Raw genomic sequence first — 23,735 nt, forward strand, 5'->3', positions numbered from 1 at the left:
GTGTGGATGATGTGGCAGTAACTCGAGTAGGTTCCGTTATGTGTTGTACGCTATTTGTCATTTTTAACAGGCGACGAAGATGTTTGACTTCTTGACAGTGACTTGACAACAAATTGATGTTAGTATCACCCAAGCATATGACTGAGTCCACTTCAACTGCGATGTCCACAAACAGTGCCTGAAAGAAGGAGTCGAGGCAGGTGCTACTAACACTAGGCGGCCTGTACACTATGGCAACGGCGAGCTTAATACCCCTTATTTTAAGGACTACAGAGATAAATTCTATGCCTGGATCCACGCTAGGTATATTCTTTCTCTCGAAAGTCAAACCTTCTTTAATGTAAAGAGCCACACCTCCTCCGGCTCCTACTATTCGGTCAGCTCTCAAAAGCGTGTATCCAGGTATCTCGTAATGGTCAGAAGGGGTGCTGGGACTGAGCCAAGTTTCTGATACTCCAAACAAATCCAAATAAAAGTCATCTATAAATGATGACATCTCCTCGAAACCCGTGTTTAAAGAGCGCATATTTAGGTGCGCAAAACACAAGCTTCGATATGCTCGTTTCCCGACTCCGGCGCGTAACCCGACCCCGAGCTCTCCTCCAGGATTGGAAGAGAGACCGGGTCCGGGCACACACCCTCAGAGGCGAGACTACGATTTCTTGGCTGACGCTCGCCACCGAGTCCTCCATCACACGGAGACTCGCAGGGATCAGCGCTCCAAACAGAGAACTCAGCCGCGAGACGCCCTCCCTGTTAAGGTGTCTTCCATCCCAGGCGAGGTGCCTCCTCGACACACCCAGCAGTTGGCCTCCACAAACATGACTCCAAAATTATTACACATTAAGTCAAGTTGAACGTTAAAGTCATGGAGGGCTTTATAGCTAATGTCGGATCGAATAATTATGCTGTCTACGAAAACTTTTGAATTTGGGAAAAATTGTTTTAGTCGTAAACAGCAAATCAGCCATGTCGTGAAGAGCCTCACGCTTGCCGTGGCCCCCGTTGTATCCTGGACCTCCCCTGTAACCTCTCCTCAGATTGTTCGTGCCCACATGAATATGTATAACTGAAAACCTGTGATTCACATAGCTCAACAATACTTCTTTTAAATCAGTTATTCTAGCGCCTGGGCGACATTCCAGGATCACTTCTTCGCTAAGAGTACTTGGAATAGCGTGTCGAATCATTGAATCACCTAACACTAACACATTCTTAGAACTAGGTTTGCTATCGCTAGTGTCAGTTCGGTTTCGTGTAACAGGGAGAACAGGTGTTGCGGCTACTCCGCTGCTGACACGAACATCTGAGGAGAATGTACCCGCAGGACCGGACTCGGCTTCTTTGTGTACAAGCTTACGCTTACAATAATTTAAATCAATACCCTTACGTCTATTTGTATTGACACGTGTCTTACGTTTAGAACCATATGTTTTATCAGATTGCAAATCTTTTATTGCCCTAGTCTGAACAGTTTGTTTACAAACATTCATATCAGTATCCTTCTCAGTTACGCTCAATACATTGAACTTGTTTCTACAAATGATATCAGGAGAACCCAAACACACCCGTCCGTGTCTGCGCTTACGATTGGATTTTACAGTTGTCCATTCATGATTTTGTTTGTTTGATAAAGCTTCAAGATTTTGTTGAACATGCCTTTTACTATTTTTTTATTTTACCGTTTTTTTTTAGTGGAACTTTAATCTGTGTCTTCTCGGAGCAGATCGGACGAGCATGCCCGTGTAATCCCAACCATTTTTCAAAAGTCAGAGTAACTGAATTGTCAAGACAAAAAAACTGCAAGATCTGTTTAGCGTTCACCAGAACATTTAGTCCACATTCAAATGAATTTGTTTGCTGAAAACAAGGCACTTCCACTACATCATTAGCATTGATTTTAATAGTTTTCGCTAGCTTAACAGCAGAGTGCGCATTTGACCCGGCCATCGAGTCAAAATGGTAAGCTTTAGAAGCTTTTACGTCACAGAATAAAAGTGTCCAATGACAGCCAGAGTCTTCATTAGGGCTAGTTGAGTTATTGACACAACAAAAAATGTACTTTAAGGCAGATGATGTAACTATAAAATATATATATATATATATAGTTAATTATATATAATAATAACTAATAATCGGTGTTACAATCAGTATTTTGAGGGGTTTTTAGCATTGAAAGGTGAGATTTCCTCGCCTTTTTCTATAACGTTCCTCAAATTCGTTTTTAATATCGGTTATATTCCGCCGGCCTTCGGGTGTCCTATATCTAGATATACTGATATCACTGAAGGCTACATCAGCTTTTGAAACTATATCTCAATTTAAAATCTAAAATAAAAATCTAAACTTAGCCTCAACGCAACAAATTATCTTCATAGCCCCTGGCCTGCTTCTTGATTCTCAGAACTTTCAACTTTTTGTGCTCAGTATTTGAGGGGATAGCAACGTACGTACAAGACCCTTGTCATGTTATATTGTTAATGTTGATTCAGGATTACTCACTTCCGGGTTGTTATGTAAAAAAGTGTAGTTGGCCTTTCTTCTTTGATAGGTATAAATCTTTTTCTCATTAACTTATATTGTTTTAGTTCGCTCACAAGCAAGATGAGGTATTTTCTTACTACTCAATTATTTCAAAATTACTAAGCTCATAAAATAATACATATATTTATATGACTTAAAACAATACCGTTTATAAACTAAGACAATTTAACCACGGTTTTAAAGGTGGTATGTTTTGAAACAAGTACAGTATACGTCACAAACAAGAGGAGGCTGTTACCATCGTACTGGCACAGTTTCACAAGTTATACCTCCATTTGGGCCTTGTCGGGACGCTAACAGTAACAATAACAATAAACAAGAAGCTGTGTACTGTATTCTTGTTATGAACGCGAGTCCTTATACTGTTTATCACCATTAAGATAAGTTTATATACAGGTTAAACTTAGAATACACCAATAGTGAAAAGTTTATTGTAACTTTTTGACGTGTTACAACATTTTTTTTATAAGCTTAAGCCGACAGTAACGGTTTCAAATATATTTTAAAATTTGAAAAACATTTTGGCTTATATAATTTATTACAAATTTAAAGTAGAATGATTGTAAATAACTGCACAATATTATACATCTACAGCAAATAATTTTTTTTCAATGTTGTGTCTCATATATTCGCAAATTTAACCAAATAAAATAAACATTAAATTTAGCTTAACCCAAAAATTCTAATTGAAGATAAATTTTTTACAATTTAAGCCATATATCTATAACTACCATTTCATTCTTAGTGAACCTGCAAGACCTATTTTTTATTTGAAAATAAAAACATGGCATGTATTATAGCTGTAGAAATGGATTAAAAAAATATTTTAAATACAACAGTCTGTTGCAAGGTACAGGTTCACTCTTATAAAAATTCTTTTTAATATATATTGAAATGTTAAAAAATGGCGGAAAAAACATTAAATGTTTAAGCTTATATATATCTCATTTCTATAGTTTACGTTACTAATAAAACAATAAACCTTACAAATACTTTTGCAATGTATTTCCATAAGAATTACAGGTTGCAAGAATATATTTAAAAACATTTATAACCCAAAATAGTACATATTTTGTTAATTTTTTATGGCCATTATTTATTACATAAAGTAATTGTGAAATCAAACGTTATGTAAAGCATCATTTGAAATAAGTTTTATAAAGCTATCTTTTAAAACTACAATAATGAAACTATGTCTAATCATTTATGTGCAAGTGCTTAGAAACTATTTACAATTGTAAATAAAAATACATTCTTAGTACTATACCTTGAAGCAATACTAAGTATAATGCTATTTATTATTGCTAATACATCGGTTAGATTAGGATTTTATCAAATAATTTCCGTCACCCAAAGTTTATTTTTGGCGGTTTTTGCTAAGTAAAAATAGTACATTTACAATAACATAAGTATTTCTAACAATTCCTGTTAACTACGGAGGTCAGGAATACTATGCATCTTATAATTACTGAAAGTTATTTCAATGGCAAAAGAAACATTACTTCTAGATCCTGCAGGCATTATTAATAACAATGATTATTATTTTGAAATTATCACTTAAATTTTAAACGAACAAAGCAGTTATAGTTTAAGTTATAATTTGAAGTATTCTGCATGTATCCCATTAACAATAGTTTGTGCAAAGTGGTTGGCTGGGGAGCAAACTAGCTAAACTTGTTAATGGATATACCACCACGGTGGTAAGGTCCGTATTAGGCGATCATTAATAATGCTACAAAATGCAGGTCCAGAATAAAAAACGCATAATCATTCCAACCTATCGTTTCTTGATCAAATATATAGGTTGTGAGTTCATATTTAATTTTTTTTTTTCTTTTTTAGATTAGGCTTTAATTTTGTAACTATTGGGAAAAGTGTTCTATTAATATATTCCTAACGAAATATCTCACTTAGTTAGGATTTGGCTATTAGTACACCTAAAAGTGTAAAATTATATTATCGATATAGATAAAATTATTACAAAATTTAAAAGGCTACAATTTATTTTCTAACCAAACTACATTGTGTTTACATAAAGATTTCTCTAAGCCTAGGAATTCTTTTACGGTAAAAAACATATTAACAAAAGTTGTATACGTTGTTTTATCTCATCCCATTTCATCAAACAGAGCTTTCTTAAAATATGCAGGTGCAATAGAAATTTTAATTTCAGGCTAAATTCAAAGTTTAACCAATTTTTATGCATGTAATAATTGATTTCTTACATTTTAGGTAATTTTGTTAACAAAGCTAGTCTGTAATTTATGATATTATTATTGATATTAAGTTTACACTCTAAGAATGTATATAGTTCGTGATATATAATGTTGTTTTAATAAAAAAATAAATCTACTTTGGTCATGTTTTATTTTATTTATTGTTCAGTAAAAACTGAATTTACTTCTTTATCCACTCTTATTGCTTGATCATCAGATTCTTATCATGAATGTATTACAATGAATAAATATTTATCAGTAACAGGCTTTTTCCAATTAACAGGACTGTATTTGTGAGATAAGGCATTTGTTATAATTCGAATCCCAATAATGAAATTGAGTTGTAACAAACAACTTTATAATTGAGTTTATTTAAACATTGTAATGTGAAGAAGAGAGCACAATCGCAAGATAAAGTTTTGTTCATTACGTGTTTAATTTCATTACACCGTAAAGCTGTTAAGTTCTCTGTGGTGACCTCTATTGTATCAGAATGCCCAATTATGTTTAGTTTGAACAGCTCTGTTTCTGCTTAAAAGTACCTAAATTGGTGTACAGAGAGTTCAAAACTCAAGTAAAAGTAATTAAAAGCTACCGCGTTAGTAAATGCAGTTTCCCGAATTATAAATTATTTTTTTAGTATACCTACAATATGTCGTTACCGTAAACAATAGCTGGAGGCAGAGTGGCGTATTGTTGATTCATTACGATAGGCCAAACAAACCAATTGTTGGGATTTATTGAGAGGGAAACTAATCCATTGGTAATTGTGAAGGTTTGCGAGCACGGCTAAACATCCCCTAGGATCAAATTACAGAAGCTGGTGACATTATATAGTAAGCTCTATGATACAGTTGATACACTATTGTTCACATCATTGCATTATATTATCTCTGCTCTTCGGATTTGTAAAATAGCTATTATTATTCTTTTACATGTGGGTTGAATTTATTACTTACGAGCCAAATAACAAGTTGTAAACTAAAATAATAATATACAATTGAAATATTTAAAGACTTTTATTATTGATTGTTTAAACAATAAATCCAATGACTCTCCTTGCACTTATAACTTGAAAGATGCTATAATAATGTATTACATTCCAATTTATGACTACCCGTTATTCGCATGTACAACTGTTACTGTTTTGTAATGCTTCCAGTCAGTATATTTGGGCGTATCGTGTTAAATCCACGGATCTTCAAACATAATTTCAAATTCATTAAAAACAGCTTTGCTACTGATACTACTACTAACTTATGATATGAAATATTTAGCATTAAGATTTTATGGTTTAATGCCAGACACGCTGACTAAAACTCATAATGGTGACAAATGTATTAAAATCTATCAAATTAAACAATCAGCATTAAATAAAATTTATAAGTAAATATTCGATTTAAGAAATTGCTATATGCGTAAAATCAATAATGTAAGTGTTGAAAGATAATATCTTCTTTCATTAAGTACCAAACTATCACTGAAATTCTGGATAGTAAATTAAATAAGTTAACTAGTTTATGTCTTAAACTTGTTATGTTATGTTATGTTTATATATGTTATGTTATAAGAACGCTCAGCTACTAAAATCGATAAAATTACAGAAGGGAAAACTGCATTAAAATTCGTCGGATCTTTTTAAAACTAATTAAAGGAGAATGGAGTAAAAGTCAAAATTCTTTTCTTACTATTATGTATTTGTAGGTGCTTTTTAGGAACTTGTTTTGTTGCTCGATATCATTGTGACCTACACAATGAATATATCTGAAGTGTCTCTGGGAAAGGGTTTATCTTGTAAGGACTATCAGTTATCCAGATATGATGTAATAACAGTTTCAATAAAGCTTTAGTGTAATACTACACGTAAATGGTTGCAGGATCATGGATAGTACTAGTGGCTCGTGTGTGAAATAATCCCTCCACTCATATCGGTTACTTGGAAATGCGGGATGTATTTAGTTCACTAAGTTGCCGGGTATTATTAGAATGAAATTGAGGATTATATTTCAAATTGGTTTTTTATGGAGTAAGTTTACCATATAACACTGTTAATGTTTTATCAAACACCATTTGTAACAAAACTAGCTGTTACCCACGGCTTCGCACACAATCTTTAGAAAAGTCCTTATATTACTTATAAAAGCAATTATGCGCGATTAGCCGCGGGTAACAGCTAGTTCGTCAATACATTCGTAGTATTTTATAATGAAAACTCTTGATTTTCAATAAAATACCAATTACAACCAGATACCCAGTTACCCACGGCTTCGCACGCAATTTCCTGCAGAAAAATTGGGACATAGGAGGTATATTTCTTTTGAACGTCCTTAATACCCTTCTGACATAAATATTCACTGAAAGATACTCAAAGCTCATGAACTATTTAAGATTTTAATTTTAAAACCGTCTCAATATGCACTTGTGAAATAACTGGAATTTTTCTCTAATGTTCTATGATTCTTGTATACAATTGAACTATATTAGCCCAGTGTGGACAGGAGTCAAAAGTCGAATTCATTTGGACAAATACGATGTAATAAATGATGGCGCTCAGTGTAATTTTGAAACGAAAATAGGCATATATTAGGTACATATTATTACAGTCTAATGATTATGAGCTCCAGATATTAAACGAAATTGCGTATGGTTTTTATTTTATTGAAACAAAATTTGCTGATTCTCTTAAGCTTACTTTATGCTTTCAAACTATAAATGTAAAGAAATTTAAAATCGTAATTAAATTATATAAACATATTTGTCTGTCGCATATATGTTTACAAAGAACAGCTGATTAAATTTGAACAGGCTCTTTCACTTAACAACATATGTTTGCAGCAATGCATTTCTTACGGGTATTTCCGTAACTTTTAGAGACCAGTGGGGCGGAATCCTGAATCGGGAACGGGATAAAAAATAACCTATGTCCTTCTCCCAGTTTTTAGCTACCTCCCTACCAATTTTCAGCCAAATCGGATCAGCCGTTCTTGACTTATAAATAGTGTAACTAACACGACTTTCTTTTATATATATAGATTAATTTAAACTATTTTCATTCATGGAGAATCCAAATCTCTCACTATCTGGGTGAGCGCGCCAGCACTACACCATAGAGCCGTTACTTTGTAAAATTCAATTATTTAGTAATATACCGTTTTCTGTTAAATATTTGTTAAAGTAATCAAACTTACATACGATCGGAAGACAAAATACTTTGTAAACCGACTTTGATGTACATTAATTACATTTGTATAAGTGGCTAAAGCCTAATTTAATTTCAATGAGATTTTAATTGCAAATAGTACTTAGTTCGTCGAAAATCGACCATATAAATTGATTGTATTTCAAATTGGTTTATATGGAGTAAGGTAATTATATAAAACTATTAATGTTTATTTAATACTATTTAAGCGAAAATTGGCAGGTAGGTAAACTTCTGGGCGAGTTACAGCAAGTATATTCTGTTGGAGACCTTAGAAAATATTCTGGCACATAAGTTTGTTAGAGCTGCATTGGCCCTTGGACAGAGAATATTTAGCAGCGAAAAATTTAAAATCTTACAAATGGAACTTAGTACTTTAATCTTTTTCAGTATTTTAGTATTATGTCTGAATAGTTTCGATGGTAGTTTTTTTATAATATATTACATAATATTGACCATTTTGAGTAATTGAAACATTTGCTTTCTAGTCTAAATTCTGCAATTATTAGGCTATTATTTATACCTTTATTACAACTTAATTATAATTATGTATAGAGAACGAGCTTTAAAAATCGTCATTTCATTTTTTCATTTTTCATTTAATATGTTAGCTAGTCTCTTTGTCGAGCCTTTAAAATTTAAATTTGAATATAAAAATACACAGAAATGTAAAACTATAACTTATCAAACGAAACTTATGCATGCAATTATTATGACTGTGAAGATGTGTGAACTATGCTTGTGATATATAGCTACGTTTATTAAAGGTATGTGTAGGTGGATATAGAGAAGTAAATCTTTTACCAGCCAAAATTTCATAGCCTTGCGTCATAAGTTAGTACATTAACTTCTTAAAAACGGTGTTTTCTAGATACTTTGATAATTTCACATCGATTACACACTCATATTATGCGGAATGTGGAAGCAAGAAAGAACAGAACCGAGACAATAATCAGCCAGAGTTTTCGAAGAATTGGGTCATATCGTCCTGCTTGCTTTATAATCCTGCATGATTATAAAGGAGAGTATAAATAGCGGCACATAGCTGTTCAGATTTACCAGCAGTCAAGAAAGAATTTCACACGAAACTTCTTGAAGTATTGCGGAATTGCATCTTTGAAGAAACTACACGCCATTTAGTAAGAAAGGATAGTCCCGTTGACAAGTGCTTCAATCAGAGATTTTATTATTATTATTATTAGTTGTTTACTAGTATTTTCTAGCAGTTGCTATAGTCAAAAAGTTCAAATGCAAGTTGTTTTACAACAAGGACGACTAAACCACGTCTTACGTACATGGAAACTACTTATCTCATAAATCAATATTTACGCTTTTTTTTGTTTTGAAGGTTATTTAGAAGAGATCAGATTTCAGATCTCGAAACTTAGTGTTACTGATTTCTTGTTCCACTTAGCGATGGCAAATGTCCGGAAAAATCTTGTTTACTTTACGTCTTATATTTGATTTTCTTAAGAATGTAAATTAGGGGGGCTTAAAGCTTGAAAAACCTTACATACACCCCTCACATGATGTTTTAAGAAAGAACAGTTTAGAGGTTTTGCATGCAATTGTTGAATATTTAAGAATAATTTAGTGTATCATGGAATAGATGTTAGTTATTGCATGCTAAAAAATTAAAACAACTAACTTAACTTTGTTTTGATATAACAACGAAATCACAACACTAATATAGAGCCATTACATTTAAAACGTAATAAAGTTTCAAAGTGAGACAGTCTTAAAATTTTTAGAATTGTTTCTAAGTAGTATGGAAACCCTTTTAGTATAATGGTAGTATGATTTCCTGTCCCATGCTGTTATGAGTGTGAATCACCTGCTTTATGAATCAAAAGGCCTTTTAATTTAACAACATAGCTAATTAATTAACAATCCAGTCAGGATTATATACAAAAAGATTTTTACATTTCATAACAATTAAAATTACTGAAGAATAGTTCTGAATCAGAATAACTAAAAAGCTATAGTTAAATTTTTAAAGATTAGTGATTGATAATTTCATATATCACTGAAGCGCTGTATAACATTATTAAGAATAAATCATTACAAGCCATCCACGTGATACGCTAGTACTGGCCGAGTTTAATTCTCTATTGCTTGTGATCGTTACACCCACGACGTGAATACAACTTGAAACGTGAAAAGTGTCGGTCCTATCCTAAAATATTTAGATCTTGATACTATGTTAAGCGTTATTGTATGTGGCTGATTAAGCTTATGAATGTTATATATTATATTATATTTATTCATACTTGTATTCTTTTAATCACTTGCTCTAAATATTCTGACCCATATATATATATATATATATATATTACTATTTTTAAATATAAGTTTATACTATAGATTATTGACAGCATAATCATTTGCATACCCTAATATACTGATATTTAAAACTGTAACGATATTTTTACCAAGAACAGGGGAAAGATGGGTTTTTTACGCCTGTGTGTTTTTTTTGTAAACGTATACGCCTAATAATTTAGATTATATTGAAATAAAAAACTAAGGATCATAGAAACAATGATTTATATTATATTTTTATTAATTATTGCGTTTATACAGTTATGAATTTACAGATGGTGAGTTATAAACAAGCAGATTTAAAATATGACTAATGAAAATATGAAATTAATAATAAGTTAATCAGTATTTACTGGTTGTTTGGCTGAACGAGTGTAAAAACATCGGACCGTAAAACATGAATAATGCAAACACATGTCAACGTAATACAACAGAGCGGACATTTCCTGTCACAAATTATTTATGCCATGGAACGTGACATTCTCACCAGGCGGAGTGTTGAATTTGTTGAAAAAACAAAGCCAACTGTAAAAATATTATGTAACGGTTCTTGTATGAAATATAACAGACATGTGGCAGAAGTTATATTGCATTTTGATTGAAACACTCAAAATTATACGTATAAAATACCGCAATAGTATTATATTTTTATAGGAGTAAGTATGGATTGCTGCTACTAGCCCAATGTATTTAATTCCCAAAAACATAACCGGAAAAGAATAATTCAAGATTAAACATAATGTAAATTCTAACCATGTAACTTTAATAAATACTGCATATTTATGTGATAATTGAATTCAAATGTTAAAAATAATACGAAACTGAGGTATTGAAAAAAGGTATTCTTTAAAAAAAAGGGTAAAAAACGTTACTGCTAGAGAACATTCACAGTTGCTTATCTTATAAAATATTTAATGTCCAGTGCTCTGGGCTACTTGTTTTATAATAATCAATGACATGTGTTATTATCCCTTAACACTGCCTATACGTAGAAATTAGTAGTATTTTCTGAGATTATACAGACAAACACAACGCTTAAATATAAAATGTCAACAACCGTTTGAAACTGACACGGATAGTTTATCAAGGTTTACTTGGAACGTTTCTTTAAAAAAATTTCACATCCATGAAAAAAACAATTGATACAATATATGAGTACACTTACACAATCTTTTGTTTCCAAATTCCTCTAACATTCGAGTGGTTTCATTTAAACTTATTCAGCATATCGTAAATATGTTATAATATGTACACTATAATAATTTATGTTTTTATCGTGAACTATAAGACAAAACACATTTATATTTTGTCGTTATTCATTTAAATTTACTTAAATGTCTATCCTCTTCTAATTTGGCGAAATTAAGACCCACTACTACTAACTATTGTAAGTAGATAGAATCAGAAGGAATACAGCAGGTAAAAGTAGGTAGAATCTGGGAGTGCCGATAGCTGAGCGGTTTAAGACGTTGGACTTTGAGTCTGAGTTAGAGATAGCGCAGGTTTGAATCCTGTCTGTGACCGTTGCACTTTTTTTTCTTCGATTCTCGCACAGGCCAGTGGCCCATGAGGGCGGGCAGAGTAAGGCTTAAAAGGGGATCGGCTTCTCCTTATATATATATATATATATATATATATATATATATATATATATATATATATATATATAAGGAGAAGCCGATATATATATAAAATAATTGGAAAGATTGAAAATTAGATTTTTTGTATTTGATAGAAGCCTAGTAACATATTATAAAATTGAAACACAAACCAAGTAATGAGGTTCCATGGAATTTAAGTTACTAAAAATTTAGAATTGTTATAGTTTCACCACTATGTACTAAATGAGTATATTCACTATGAATATATATACCTATGTCATAACCTATGTATTTATGGTAAGGTATGTGTTTAATGACAATAAAAATAAATTATAGTTCAGCGTTTCCTAATTTTTACTACACATTTACATTAATAACTCAGATTAAGACTTACCCAGGTTTATTACATTTATCGTAAAATCTTTTCGGTCTATGAAATTTACGAAGCTTTATGTGTGTGTCCTTATTGTCCCGATCACCAATAAAATCTGAAAATCTACTTTGTCAAAAATTTACTATGTTTGGTCATAGGAATATAATTATGATGTTTTATGATATTGCATGGCTAAGTATGTGGCGTCAAAGGTTATTTACTACAAAACTTTACCATAACATTTTACACTAATACAATGTTTCTTTTCTTTACCCGGTTTATATAAACATTTAAACTGTTTATGATGTCTCTCTTTTATCTTGAGATGCAAATTAGCTATGGACATGACATTTAGCATGCAACCCTCCGATAAGGCTGTTACGCGATGGAACAAGTTAACAATATTCACAGTCTATAGCGTATTACATTCTAGAGGTGTTCTAGGAAAAAATATAAGTTTTATCTCCCTAGTATGTAATAGCTCAGATATGTTACTTAGTCTTCTAACATGCACCGTCATAAACTAGGTTTTGGTCCGTCAAAAAAAGTAAATTTGTATGCAAAGTGTCATATCTACAGCTAATATCTTTGCCGAAATACTTTTTACTTGATACAATCAATTTTGTTTTTTGCGTTTTATAGGAGTTTTTTTAATAATATAAGTCTACACAGCAAGTTACTAAAATATGTTATAGTTGTTGAGGTAGACCATATGTGTTGATATCTTATACAGCTGTATACAATTTTTTCACAAGTTGGTTTGTTATTTTATCATATGTTTATCATATTTATTACGCATAAGCAATGTTCGTTAGCTCCCAGAAAAATACAATGACATATACATTATCAAACTCAGAGTTACTTATCTGTAAATGAAGCTTCATTCAAAATTTTAAATATGTACTGTACATAAACTTCTCTTCAAAATGTCGTGTAGAAATTAAATCAAGAGAAAAAAATAAATATCAGTCCTTTAGGTAATTTTTTCGCTAATAGTCAGAAAATTAATCGATGTTATATCATGAAGGAAATATTTAAAATTCTTTACTGAACCAAAAATGTATATATCATTGAGCAGCAGTTTATTGCCTCCATACCGTTGTGTGTTACTTTACAGATATATTACTAATAATAAATATTTAAAAATAAAGTAAATACAAAGAGAGTTTAACAATAAACATTCAGTGATACCCTTATTTTAAATAGAAAAGAATGACTAATACGAATAGATTTAATTCACAAACGTATATTATAATAAATATTATTTCTGAAATTTGGAATCTGATCAGCTATTGTAACTAATCTGAACTACTTTATTCTCTACATCGGCAAAACGTAATATTATTATTTCAACGCCTACACAGTTCTTAAAAATGCAATCCTTTTTGTACTCTTTGCTTACTCATAAATTTCTGAAAAAGTTTTATTTATTTACAATACTATTAGGGACCCTATGTTTTCATATACATAGAGGGTGTTTTTAATTAGATACCAAAACGTCGAGAATGGTAATAGAAAAAAAACACGCACACACATACACATAAAGTCATTTTATATGATTATATGTTCAACTTAACTGTCTTTTTCCATCGTATGTCCGTATCTTATTTTATTAGAAATATCTCATCTCTAAAACGGTTATTGCGAATAGGTCTAAAATTGACAGCTAAACGTAGATAATTATATATAAATGAACAAAGCTATATGGATATTATAATATTTTCTTCAAAACTGGAATAATTTAAAAGAATTAAAAATAATAATATCTCAAAAACGAAGAAGAAAGTTTGGATACAAAATAACAAATCAATTAATATCTTACTGGTATGTATTCTTTAGTAAAAGAACAGCTTTTTTGTAGTTAGGAATTAATCTTTTAGTATAAAAAAAGTTTGTTATGGCTTTTTTATTATTGCTGATTGAATGATATCAACGGAAAATTTATTTTTTACACTTACTCAACAAATAAAATCACTATAACTCTATTCTTATTCTCTATAGTAAGGCACGTTACGTGACACGTTGACTGGCGAACAACTTTCTTGTAATACGCCACTCGTAAGCCTTGTAGTGCGATATAATTTTATATATAATTTAAATTTACTCGAGAGCTCCAGAGTAACTAATGTTTCATGTAGGTGGCGATATACTGTTATGTTACGGGACGTTATTGATTCTGCTCCGCCGTTAACATCTGTTACCTGCAGGTTGTGTATCAACTCTAAAATATTAAATGCATGTTACCATTTAATCAAATCCGTAGAGATACATTTTAAAGTTTCTTAGTTTGATACATTATTATGTATTAATCCTGTAATATTCTGTCACTGTACCATGTCCTATACCATTGGTAAATAACTTCAATGATTTGTACCTGTTTCAGCATCGTGTCAAAGGCTAAAAGGGCTAGGAAGTACTTACTTAAGTAGTTAAATAAATTGTGCATAAGGGTATTATTCAGTCTGCAACAAAATGTCATTTACCAAGGAGTCAAAAATAAACATTTTGAGAATGTGTCATCATAATTCCAAATAAACACAAAAACTATACATATCACTCTGATGCTCTGGAATTTATTGAGAAACATGATCTTTAATCAAACGCTAATTTTGACGCATCACCAGCTAAGCTTGTTATTATATTTATTGTACGCCATAACATTTAATTAAAATTACAGGGTGTAAATAAGTCCCGCACTGGCTTCGTAACTCCCGAACGTTCGCAGGTAAAGCAATCAAACTTGGTACTGCAACTATAAATGTACTTTTTCAAGTAACTACCATATTATTGTCATGTCAGTGGAATGGCCCGCAAAGAGTCAGAAGGAAATCTTAAAGGAGAGCATAGGTCCAGTAGTACATAAAATTAAAGTTCTATGTTAGCATAGTCCAATGCCGCAAATAAGTCCTCAAAGGGTTTACTCTTTAAACATTTACACTGTTTTAATGTTTGAAACATTTACAATATAGGTTCTGGTTATTCTCTTTGCAGAAGTTCTGAAAGTAAATTATTAAGTCATAAATTATGTTATATGACACACATATCAAATATATGTTTTAGAAATGCGTTTTAAAATAGAAAAATTGTCAGTATAGCTAGGTTTAATTCTATAATTCTATATTATTAGTGATATTTACTTCGTTTCTGGCACTTCTTTCAATCAAGGTAACTAGGGGTTGTTTTAACATGTTATGCACATAGAGAAAGTCTAGTGATGATGGAAACAAGTTAAGGTACAGAAAACAGATACTGATGTAATTAGTCTGATTCAAAATTATGTGAAAAACTTGTTTTAATTCATTTGCTACATTATTTTCTTTTTACTTATGTTTCAAGGCGCGATGTAAAATATTCTTTATCAAATTGGATATGTAATAAAATTTTTGCTGTTGACATATTTTTGAAGACTTTGAATAGAATTTTCCCATTCCGTTCAAAAATTTTACAAAACAACAATTTTTTTTTTTTTAATTTTTCAGAATACGGGAACATTTTTATGCAAGTAAAATTTTATGTTTTCTAAACATAATGTAAACCAACATTAAACCGATTATTTTTCTCCAGTATTTTGTAGACCTATAATATTTGACTTACAAAATTATGGTAACCTGTTTAGAGATCAAAAAGAGCCTGCCTATTAGATTGAACTCATCATAAATTTAAACGCCGTGTTATTGATGCCTATGCAGCGTTGACCTTTACTGCCTTACCCAGGAGTGTAATAATATTGTTACAATATAACAAGTTTATACATGTTTCATTTTAGTGCTAGATCAGTGAACTTTGATGTGAATAACAATCATTTTTTTCATTTCATAAGTCTAAGATCGTTAGCAAGGTCTTTAAATGGCACTTAAAGATAGGGAGGAAACCACGAATTTATTTAAAAAAAAAACGACTAAAATCTCATTTTTCTCCAATCCAAAAGAGAAATACGTTATTTTTAGTGAGGAAACCAGACCACACAATAATATTCAAGAATGTGACACACATCAATGTGAGAGTCTTTATAATGAATGCATTTGCAGGAAGTATGTTAAGGAACCCACGTTCTCAATGTGCCTTTCTGGTCATAGAGAGTCATCTCAGATAACACCTAAATCACACAAATTTCAGAGCATCTAATAATGTGCTGACTTCTCATTGAATATTTCTGATTTGTAGGATTTCTTCAATGATAGAAAGACATGGGGCAAAATTTATTTCTGTTCACTGTCATTGAGTTTTATTCACACCACTGCTTAGCACTGTCAATGTTACACTAAAGATATATTGACTTCCCATATCAATAACAATACCCATACAAGAACGTTGGCCATAATATCCTTAATGGTAATATTAAATAGGAGGGGTCCTAAATGTGAGACTTGAGTTACACCTGAGTAGGCACTAAAAGCAAAGGAATTTTATGCTGAAATAAGACCTGTAGTTTTCCATTAGAAAAATAACTTTTAAACCTAAGAAGAAGAAACCCAAAGATTCCCAAGTTAGACTATGAGAGTACACGTCCTTTAGCTTTACGTGCACTATTATGTATTTGTTCGTTAATGAAGGAAACAGGATTTTTCCGGACATTTGCCATCGTTCAGTGAAACAAGAAAACAGTAACACTACGTTTCGAGATCTACAATCTGATCTCTTGTTCAGGTAAAGAACTAACCTAATACATAATTACAAACTAAGTTAAAATAAACAAATCTTTCTAAAACGTTGAGGCACGCCTAAGTCAGGAATCACAACCTACATGTTGTTTGTCAACTTCACTAACTCTATAGACATGCAATTGATACAAAAACTATACAAAACACTAATCATTAAAACTAAACTACGGAATACAGGTCACAATACATCTTCACTCGTCTACTAACCACCTACGACTGACCAGAGGGGCTAGCCAATGGTAATCGTGACGGCTGGCTAAAACAAGATGGCGGAAATACAAGGGAAGGGGGACAGGAATGGGCCCTTTCGTTATTATTGGTTCATGCGAGATGAACTTCATAAAACCATATTGTGACCCCGCATTGGTTTATTACAAATATCTGATCCGTTTTGATACTTTTGGTTATCTCTTTAGTTCATTTTTTAGAATTGGCAACCAAAGCGGCCTAATCTCGACTGATGGTTAACTGTTGATTGGTCAACTGACCTAAACCAAACTAAAGCGCAATGATTTTTACAAGAAACCGGAAGATATCTACCAATTTTTATCTTTTATTGTGTCTTTATAATTCGTAACTTTTCCACCTTAAATTTAGTTGCGTAATAACTTTAAAATTTAATACTGAAATACGTGTAATCCTATTATAAACTTCGTGGGTTGAGAAACGATGTGTATACTCTTGACCTAAAGAAACATCTGCAAATGAATACACAGTATCGTCTGAGGAATAGTCATTTAAAAGCTCAGTAAGCGACTATAGTGTCAACATTTAACATGCGTGTGTATACGTAATAAAATATTCAGCGTTAATGTAATACAAATAAAACCCGTTCTATATTTTTTCTTTATTTAACACATTCCAACTAATTTACACCACTAAAAGACTAATTAAAAATACGAAACTAACTAAAAAAGTAATTTGATTTAACTCTGTCTCAGTGCACAATATAAGAATAATTTTGTTATCTCTTTCTGGTTAGTCCCCATTTATTTAAATCTATTTAAATCCCCATTTAAATCCCCATTTATTTAAAATAGCTGCTATAAAATTTACCTGCTTTCGTTGAGGTCATCATTATGTAAAACATGCCGTCCTGATAGGTTGTTTTGAAGCCAATATCTAAGGGTTATCATTGATATTTCTCAATAAAAAAAAATATTTTAAATTTATATTGAGATTTTTGGGATCATATATTTTATTGAGAACGCAATTTAATGAGATGTATACAGCACTTTTGTAATGTATCTGATAAAAATAGCTTTGCTATCGAAGGCTTCTCAAAAATAAAAAGTTATTACTATTGGTTGGTGTTCTCAATGTAGTGGTTAAACTCGATGTTAACTACAATGAGGTTTTCATTATTCTTTTAGTAAGTTCAATAATTTTGCACAACCGCTACACTTTCTCCTTTTCGGTATAATATTAAGTGAGTAAAATTCTAAGATAACAGGCTTTTAGTAATAATATTTAATTGTATATTTTATAACAAAAATATCACTGCAACACAAGTTTTATTTTTATCTTTATGTTTAAAGTAAGGATTTAGCATCAAAATAATATAATATATTAAAATTCTATGTAGAAGTACCTATTATTATAATATAGCTATGGTAAATTTTGAAAATCTTATCGTCATTTTCAATTATCCATGGTAAATTACAAACTTCAAACAAATAAATTTCTATATTCACACTCCTTTTCAACCTTTCAAAGACAATCACTCATTTATACCAGCTTAGGACATGTATGCCCTCATTCCAGTTCTTGTAATTTATATCACAATGATGTACTCAGTTCTAGTTGTTACTGTGTTGGCTGCTGAGTGGTGTCAGGTAGTTTTTACCCCACTTTTCGGTTGAAGAAAGATTAAATGTGTCCATTAATTTCGGCACTACACACTACAGTTCGATTTATCATTCTATTACTCGCCCATTAGTATCCCTTTATATGTGAGACTTTCAAAGACCACATGTATACTCCGATAAATATGTTATGTTAGATTAGTCTTCCGTTTGGCATATAAAGTAGTCCCAATTAAAAAAGAATCTTTAATAAATTGATAGAAACTGTTAAATTAAGATTATTAAAAATTTGAAAATCCCTACTCCATTTTCCACTTTTCAATGTTTTAAATACTTATACACATTTTAATAATTATTGTGCATTTTGATTTTAATGTTTTAATTAAAATAAATGTTGATGAAATAGGACACATCATAGTATTAAAGTCCAAACCGTAATGAAGCCACTTTGTATTAGTTTGATATCTGACTAGGATGATATAAGGGAACCCATACAGTAGGAACGGATAGAGAAGATGAAGTATCTCTCATGTTGATGGAGTATCAGCCTCAGGCAGCATTTCACACTGTTGCGTATAAAGTAGGGATTAGTTTCCTTCGTCTTGAAACCATTCTTAAGGACTCTTTCATTTTAACTGTATGTTAAGAAGTATAATGGGTTAGCTATATTATTATTATTTACGTATTACTTTATCTTTTTATTATTATAAAATATTTTTATAAGGGTTTGCGTGAGTTCCGAGAAAATTTGTGAAAAATTGTGTTACATGAATGTATTCAAGTATAATATGTTAAGAACATTGAGTTTTACCATTTAGCCTTCTAACACAATTTCAGACTCTTCGATTCTGTTTCAAGGCATTACAAAATATTTTTATTGCACTGCGATAAGATATACCGAATCAATTAGGGCTGCAATGTCGTCTGAAGTTATTGTTTTTTTAATAGTGCAATAATTGCTTAGATTGTATAGTTACTTAGTAAACCGCTCTTGCACAGGATATATACCACTTTTAGATTGTGTTTGGAGCAAATTACAACACTGAATGGAGAATGATCCATTAAAGCTTAACCCATCAAACTCATTTATCAAACTCATCCAATCATTGGTTTGTATATTTTACTAACTGAAATTAATCAAACCACAGTAAAAAGGATTGTTGTAGTAGCGTTCTGGTCGCAACCTCCTTATTCAGTATAAAATAATTTCTGGTACACAATGACTTGATTTGTGATGAGATATTAAATCTAATACTGTGAGATTAAATAAAAACATTTAATTGAAACTGAAATGATATTTTTTACTAGGACTTCTTCTTTGGAGAATATTATTCTAAGTATGAATAATGTGTAATATTTAATACAGATATATTACACAACTTCAAGAATTTTACAAACTGGAAATCATAAATCTGTGTAACCGGCTGGCATTGGATGATAACTAATTTAAGGATTTTATATTACCATTAAAATTGAACATTTAAATCCAAAATGAGTTACTGATATTTGTGTAAAAATATGAGTTATAATTAGTTATACGCTTCTACTAGGCTTGCAATATTAAGCACGCTGTTTTAAACCATGTTTTCTCTAAGTATGAAGAACTTTGAGTTCTTTGATAGTTTATGTCACTGCGTGAGGGTTTGCTGAGAGTTAGTGAATAATTTTACATTTGTCTCATGGATAATCAAGATAGAAACAAGAAAGTGAAGAATAAACACATTTTGAAGTAACTGGTTATATGAGATTTCCCTGTGTGACATTTTTATTTATAGAGTAAATTTTAAAGCTAGTAGCAAGATTTAATTTCAGCGTACCTCTGCGTTGTAGTACCCTCCATAGCTGTAAGGTCACCAGTAGGTAATTGAAATAATATGTAGGTCACCAGAAATAATAATATACCTACACTATTTTAATGAAGAAAACCTATTTAATGAACAAAAATGAGACCAGATATTCAGAGAAATATTTCCTCCGTAGACTTTAAAACTTGATCAAATTTAATTTATACATAGACAAGATGTATGGTACACATTCAACCAATTACTATTGTTTAGCGTAATTTAGCATCTGTTCTGAATGATTTCATGCATGTATATCTTCCGTAAGGCAACCTAAATATTAAAGTAGATTTTAAATCATTCAATAACCTCGGTGAAGCCTGTTACACGATAACTGGTGTGGCGTATTCCAATCGTTTCATTAATCTTCTGAGTGTAATTATGGCTTATTATAATATTTACATATCCTTTATTTGAAATGTTTTTCGTGAGTATAATATTATGGAGCTTAAATGGAAAACTATTTAATGATGTTTACATTTGAGACAAGATTTTAACGAATACAAGTTTTTCATACTCACAGTTTGTATAATGTGGTTTGAGATATTAAACCGATCGTATTAAAGAAAAATAAATTTGCAAAACAATGCCTCTGGCTAATTAAAATTAGACATATGTAAAATATGTAAAAGAAACCGTTCAATTTGACATGCATATTAAAATTTTGAAATTTTAGTAGAAATCAGTGATTCCAGTATATCTTTTAACAAACTAGATCAATGTAAATTACGTATTTATAAAATTATTCAACGTTTACCTAATACTTAAACACATTATATCAAAGAAAACAAATGCAATGACAATTATAAACGTACTGAATATAACTTAGGAGTTAAAATTGTAGTGTATTTATATAGCCTAAGACAACCCATAAAGCTGAGGCACTAAATAACCGAAATAGCAAATGCAATTGAAATTATTTTAACTCTTAGGAATATGGAGTACTTTATCTTGGTGGTTCGGAAGTCACCTTTAATCCGTTGGTCCCCAAGTTAAGTGTTAGAGAGGGCTTCTTAGCCCTAACTTCGCCTGGTAAAATAAGACTACTTTGCTTTACTTTAATTACTGCTTTGGAATATATTGAACTACCAAGATACCTAAAACAGTTGTACTATTCCTGACAGAGTTACGTAAATGTATAAATACTGTACAAATGTACAAATTCAAAGCTTTATGTCTGAGTAGCGTTTTCACTATTTTTATGTATATGAAGGCAAAGCCCAACTTGAACAAAATATTTTAAAATATTTTTTTTAGATTCAGATTAGATAGTGTAGAATGTCCTGATAATATAGATCGATACGACTAGAATTCAAACTAAATAAAAATTATTTTTAAATACAGTACCAATGGTCTTATTCAAGTGACTAAAAATATTTCACTGCAATACAATTCTATCTTGCTGTTTCTCATAATTTTTATTTGGACATAACTCTGCTAGGATCCATCCTTTACGTAATTCAAGGATAAACTGATTATTTGGCATAATGTGACTTTACCAAATCTTTACTTAGATCAACTTTAGCCTTATTCCTCTGATCCACTTATAGAAAACTACTTCAGAAAACTATTAGTGATTATGCTAATCTGTCATTAAGAAGATCGGCTTGTGAGCTATATGCCTTTAATCCTGATATATTATTATACTCCTGTATCCTGAGGAAGAACCAGTACTCGGTTAAACCAATCACATACTGCCTTTGCATGCTACCCATTTTATGCACTAATTGCACTGGAGTGTCCATAAAACAGAAGACCTTATCTTTTGTAAACCATATTGTGCTTACTGTATACCACTTGGGTGTTGGTTTGTACTAACTTTATTAACAAGTCAACAGTTGGACTAACTAAAAAACCAGCATCCAGTTTTATAGCCTTCATATTTATATTAGTGAGACATAATAATATGTTATAGTCATCTATTCACAATAATTTATAGAATTTGCTCCTCTATTTTTATCACATTAAATATCATGTAGTAAAAAAATGATTCTATAAAATAAAGATTTCTAAGTGAGATAAATGTTTATGTTTTCGTGGAATTGTGAAAACTGTATTATGCAAGTATAAATTGTCGAATTTAACTATTCATTTTTTTATAAATAACAATTTAACGTATTACGTGTGGGTAGGGTAAAAATATACCTAAGTTACCTACAGTATAACAATTCGTTCTGAGAAAAAACATGGCCAGTTAAGGTATACGTTGATGTAGTTTACAAGAATATTCTGTCATGTAAAACGTAACGGAAGTTAAAAACTGAAAAATCTGTATTGAAATAAATAAGTGTAAACGTCTTTTTCATCATCTATTGTTTAAAGATAAGTAAAGCTAGTTCATGTTAAAAACGTAATAATGTAGAATGTGTGAATTTTCAAGACCCACCCTTTCTATATTTAAGTGACTGTTTCAAACGTTTGAAAAGGTTACAGACATTGTTTATAGGTAATATTGAGGTGTTTCAACTAAATATTGTTTATTTAAATGTAAATAGGAATATAAAGTTACTTTTCCTATACTGAACCGGAAAAGAAATACCTTGGAGTATCATATTATAATCTGCATATGTAACCCCAACACTGAGATTTCTCATAATTAAAAGGAGATTTGTAGCAAACCCAAAAACGAATGAGATTATGACATTTATGAAAGACTAAGTTAAAATTAATAAATATATTAATAACTATATAAATCGAAGGTGATGTTGATAATTTCCAACAAAGTTTCATCTGTAGAAATGTTTGCATTAAAGAAGAACGTTTTAAGAAAAAAACTTCATAAAATATAAAATTTTAACCATTTACTTGATAACACTTATCAGTAAATGATAAGACATATTAATACACTTAGTGTAATAATAGTTTACCTTCATTATTAGCTGAAGAGCTGCACACAATTTTATTTTAAGTAATTACAAATTGTTTTTATAGTATTATGTATTTAAACAATTTTATAGCAACAAAATATCCTGACGTAATAATATATTTAGTGAATTGGAGATATTCAAAGCCTATCTTTAAAAAATGTTTGATTGCAATAATTGTAACTAGTGGAATTATTAAAACCGAAATATTGCAATTACACGTAATCATTATGTGGCAATCCTTAGTATACCCATCATATGACACTTTATGTACTGTTATATAATTAATGGATTCATAATATTGTATCA

At 30.8% G+C, this 23,735-nt stretch overlaps 1 protein-coding gene across 1 annotated transcript in view; it reads right to left on the minus strand.

Moving 5' to 3' along the window:
• Window positions 1–884: 884 nt before the first annotated feature.
• Window positions 885–23,735, minus strand: part of LOC124363506 — a 36,661-nt gene continuing 13,810 nt past the window's right edge. The window contains exon 2 of the mRNA XM_046818754.1: window positions 885–1,342. Coding sequence (XP_046674710.1) covers window positions 885–1,342 — 458 coding nt within the window. The remainder of the gene's footprint in view (window positions 1,343–23,735) is intronic.

This window comes from Homalodisca vitripennis, chromosome 5 (assembly GCF_021130785.1).
Source record: "Homalodisca vitripennis isolate AUS2020 chromosome 5, UT_GWSS_2.1, whole genome shotgun sequence".
NCBI classification, from domain to species: Eukaryota; Metazoa; Arthropoda; class Insecta; order Hemiptera; family Cicadellidae; genus Homalodisca; species Homalodisca vitripennis.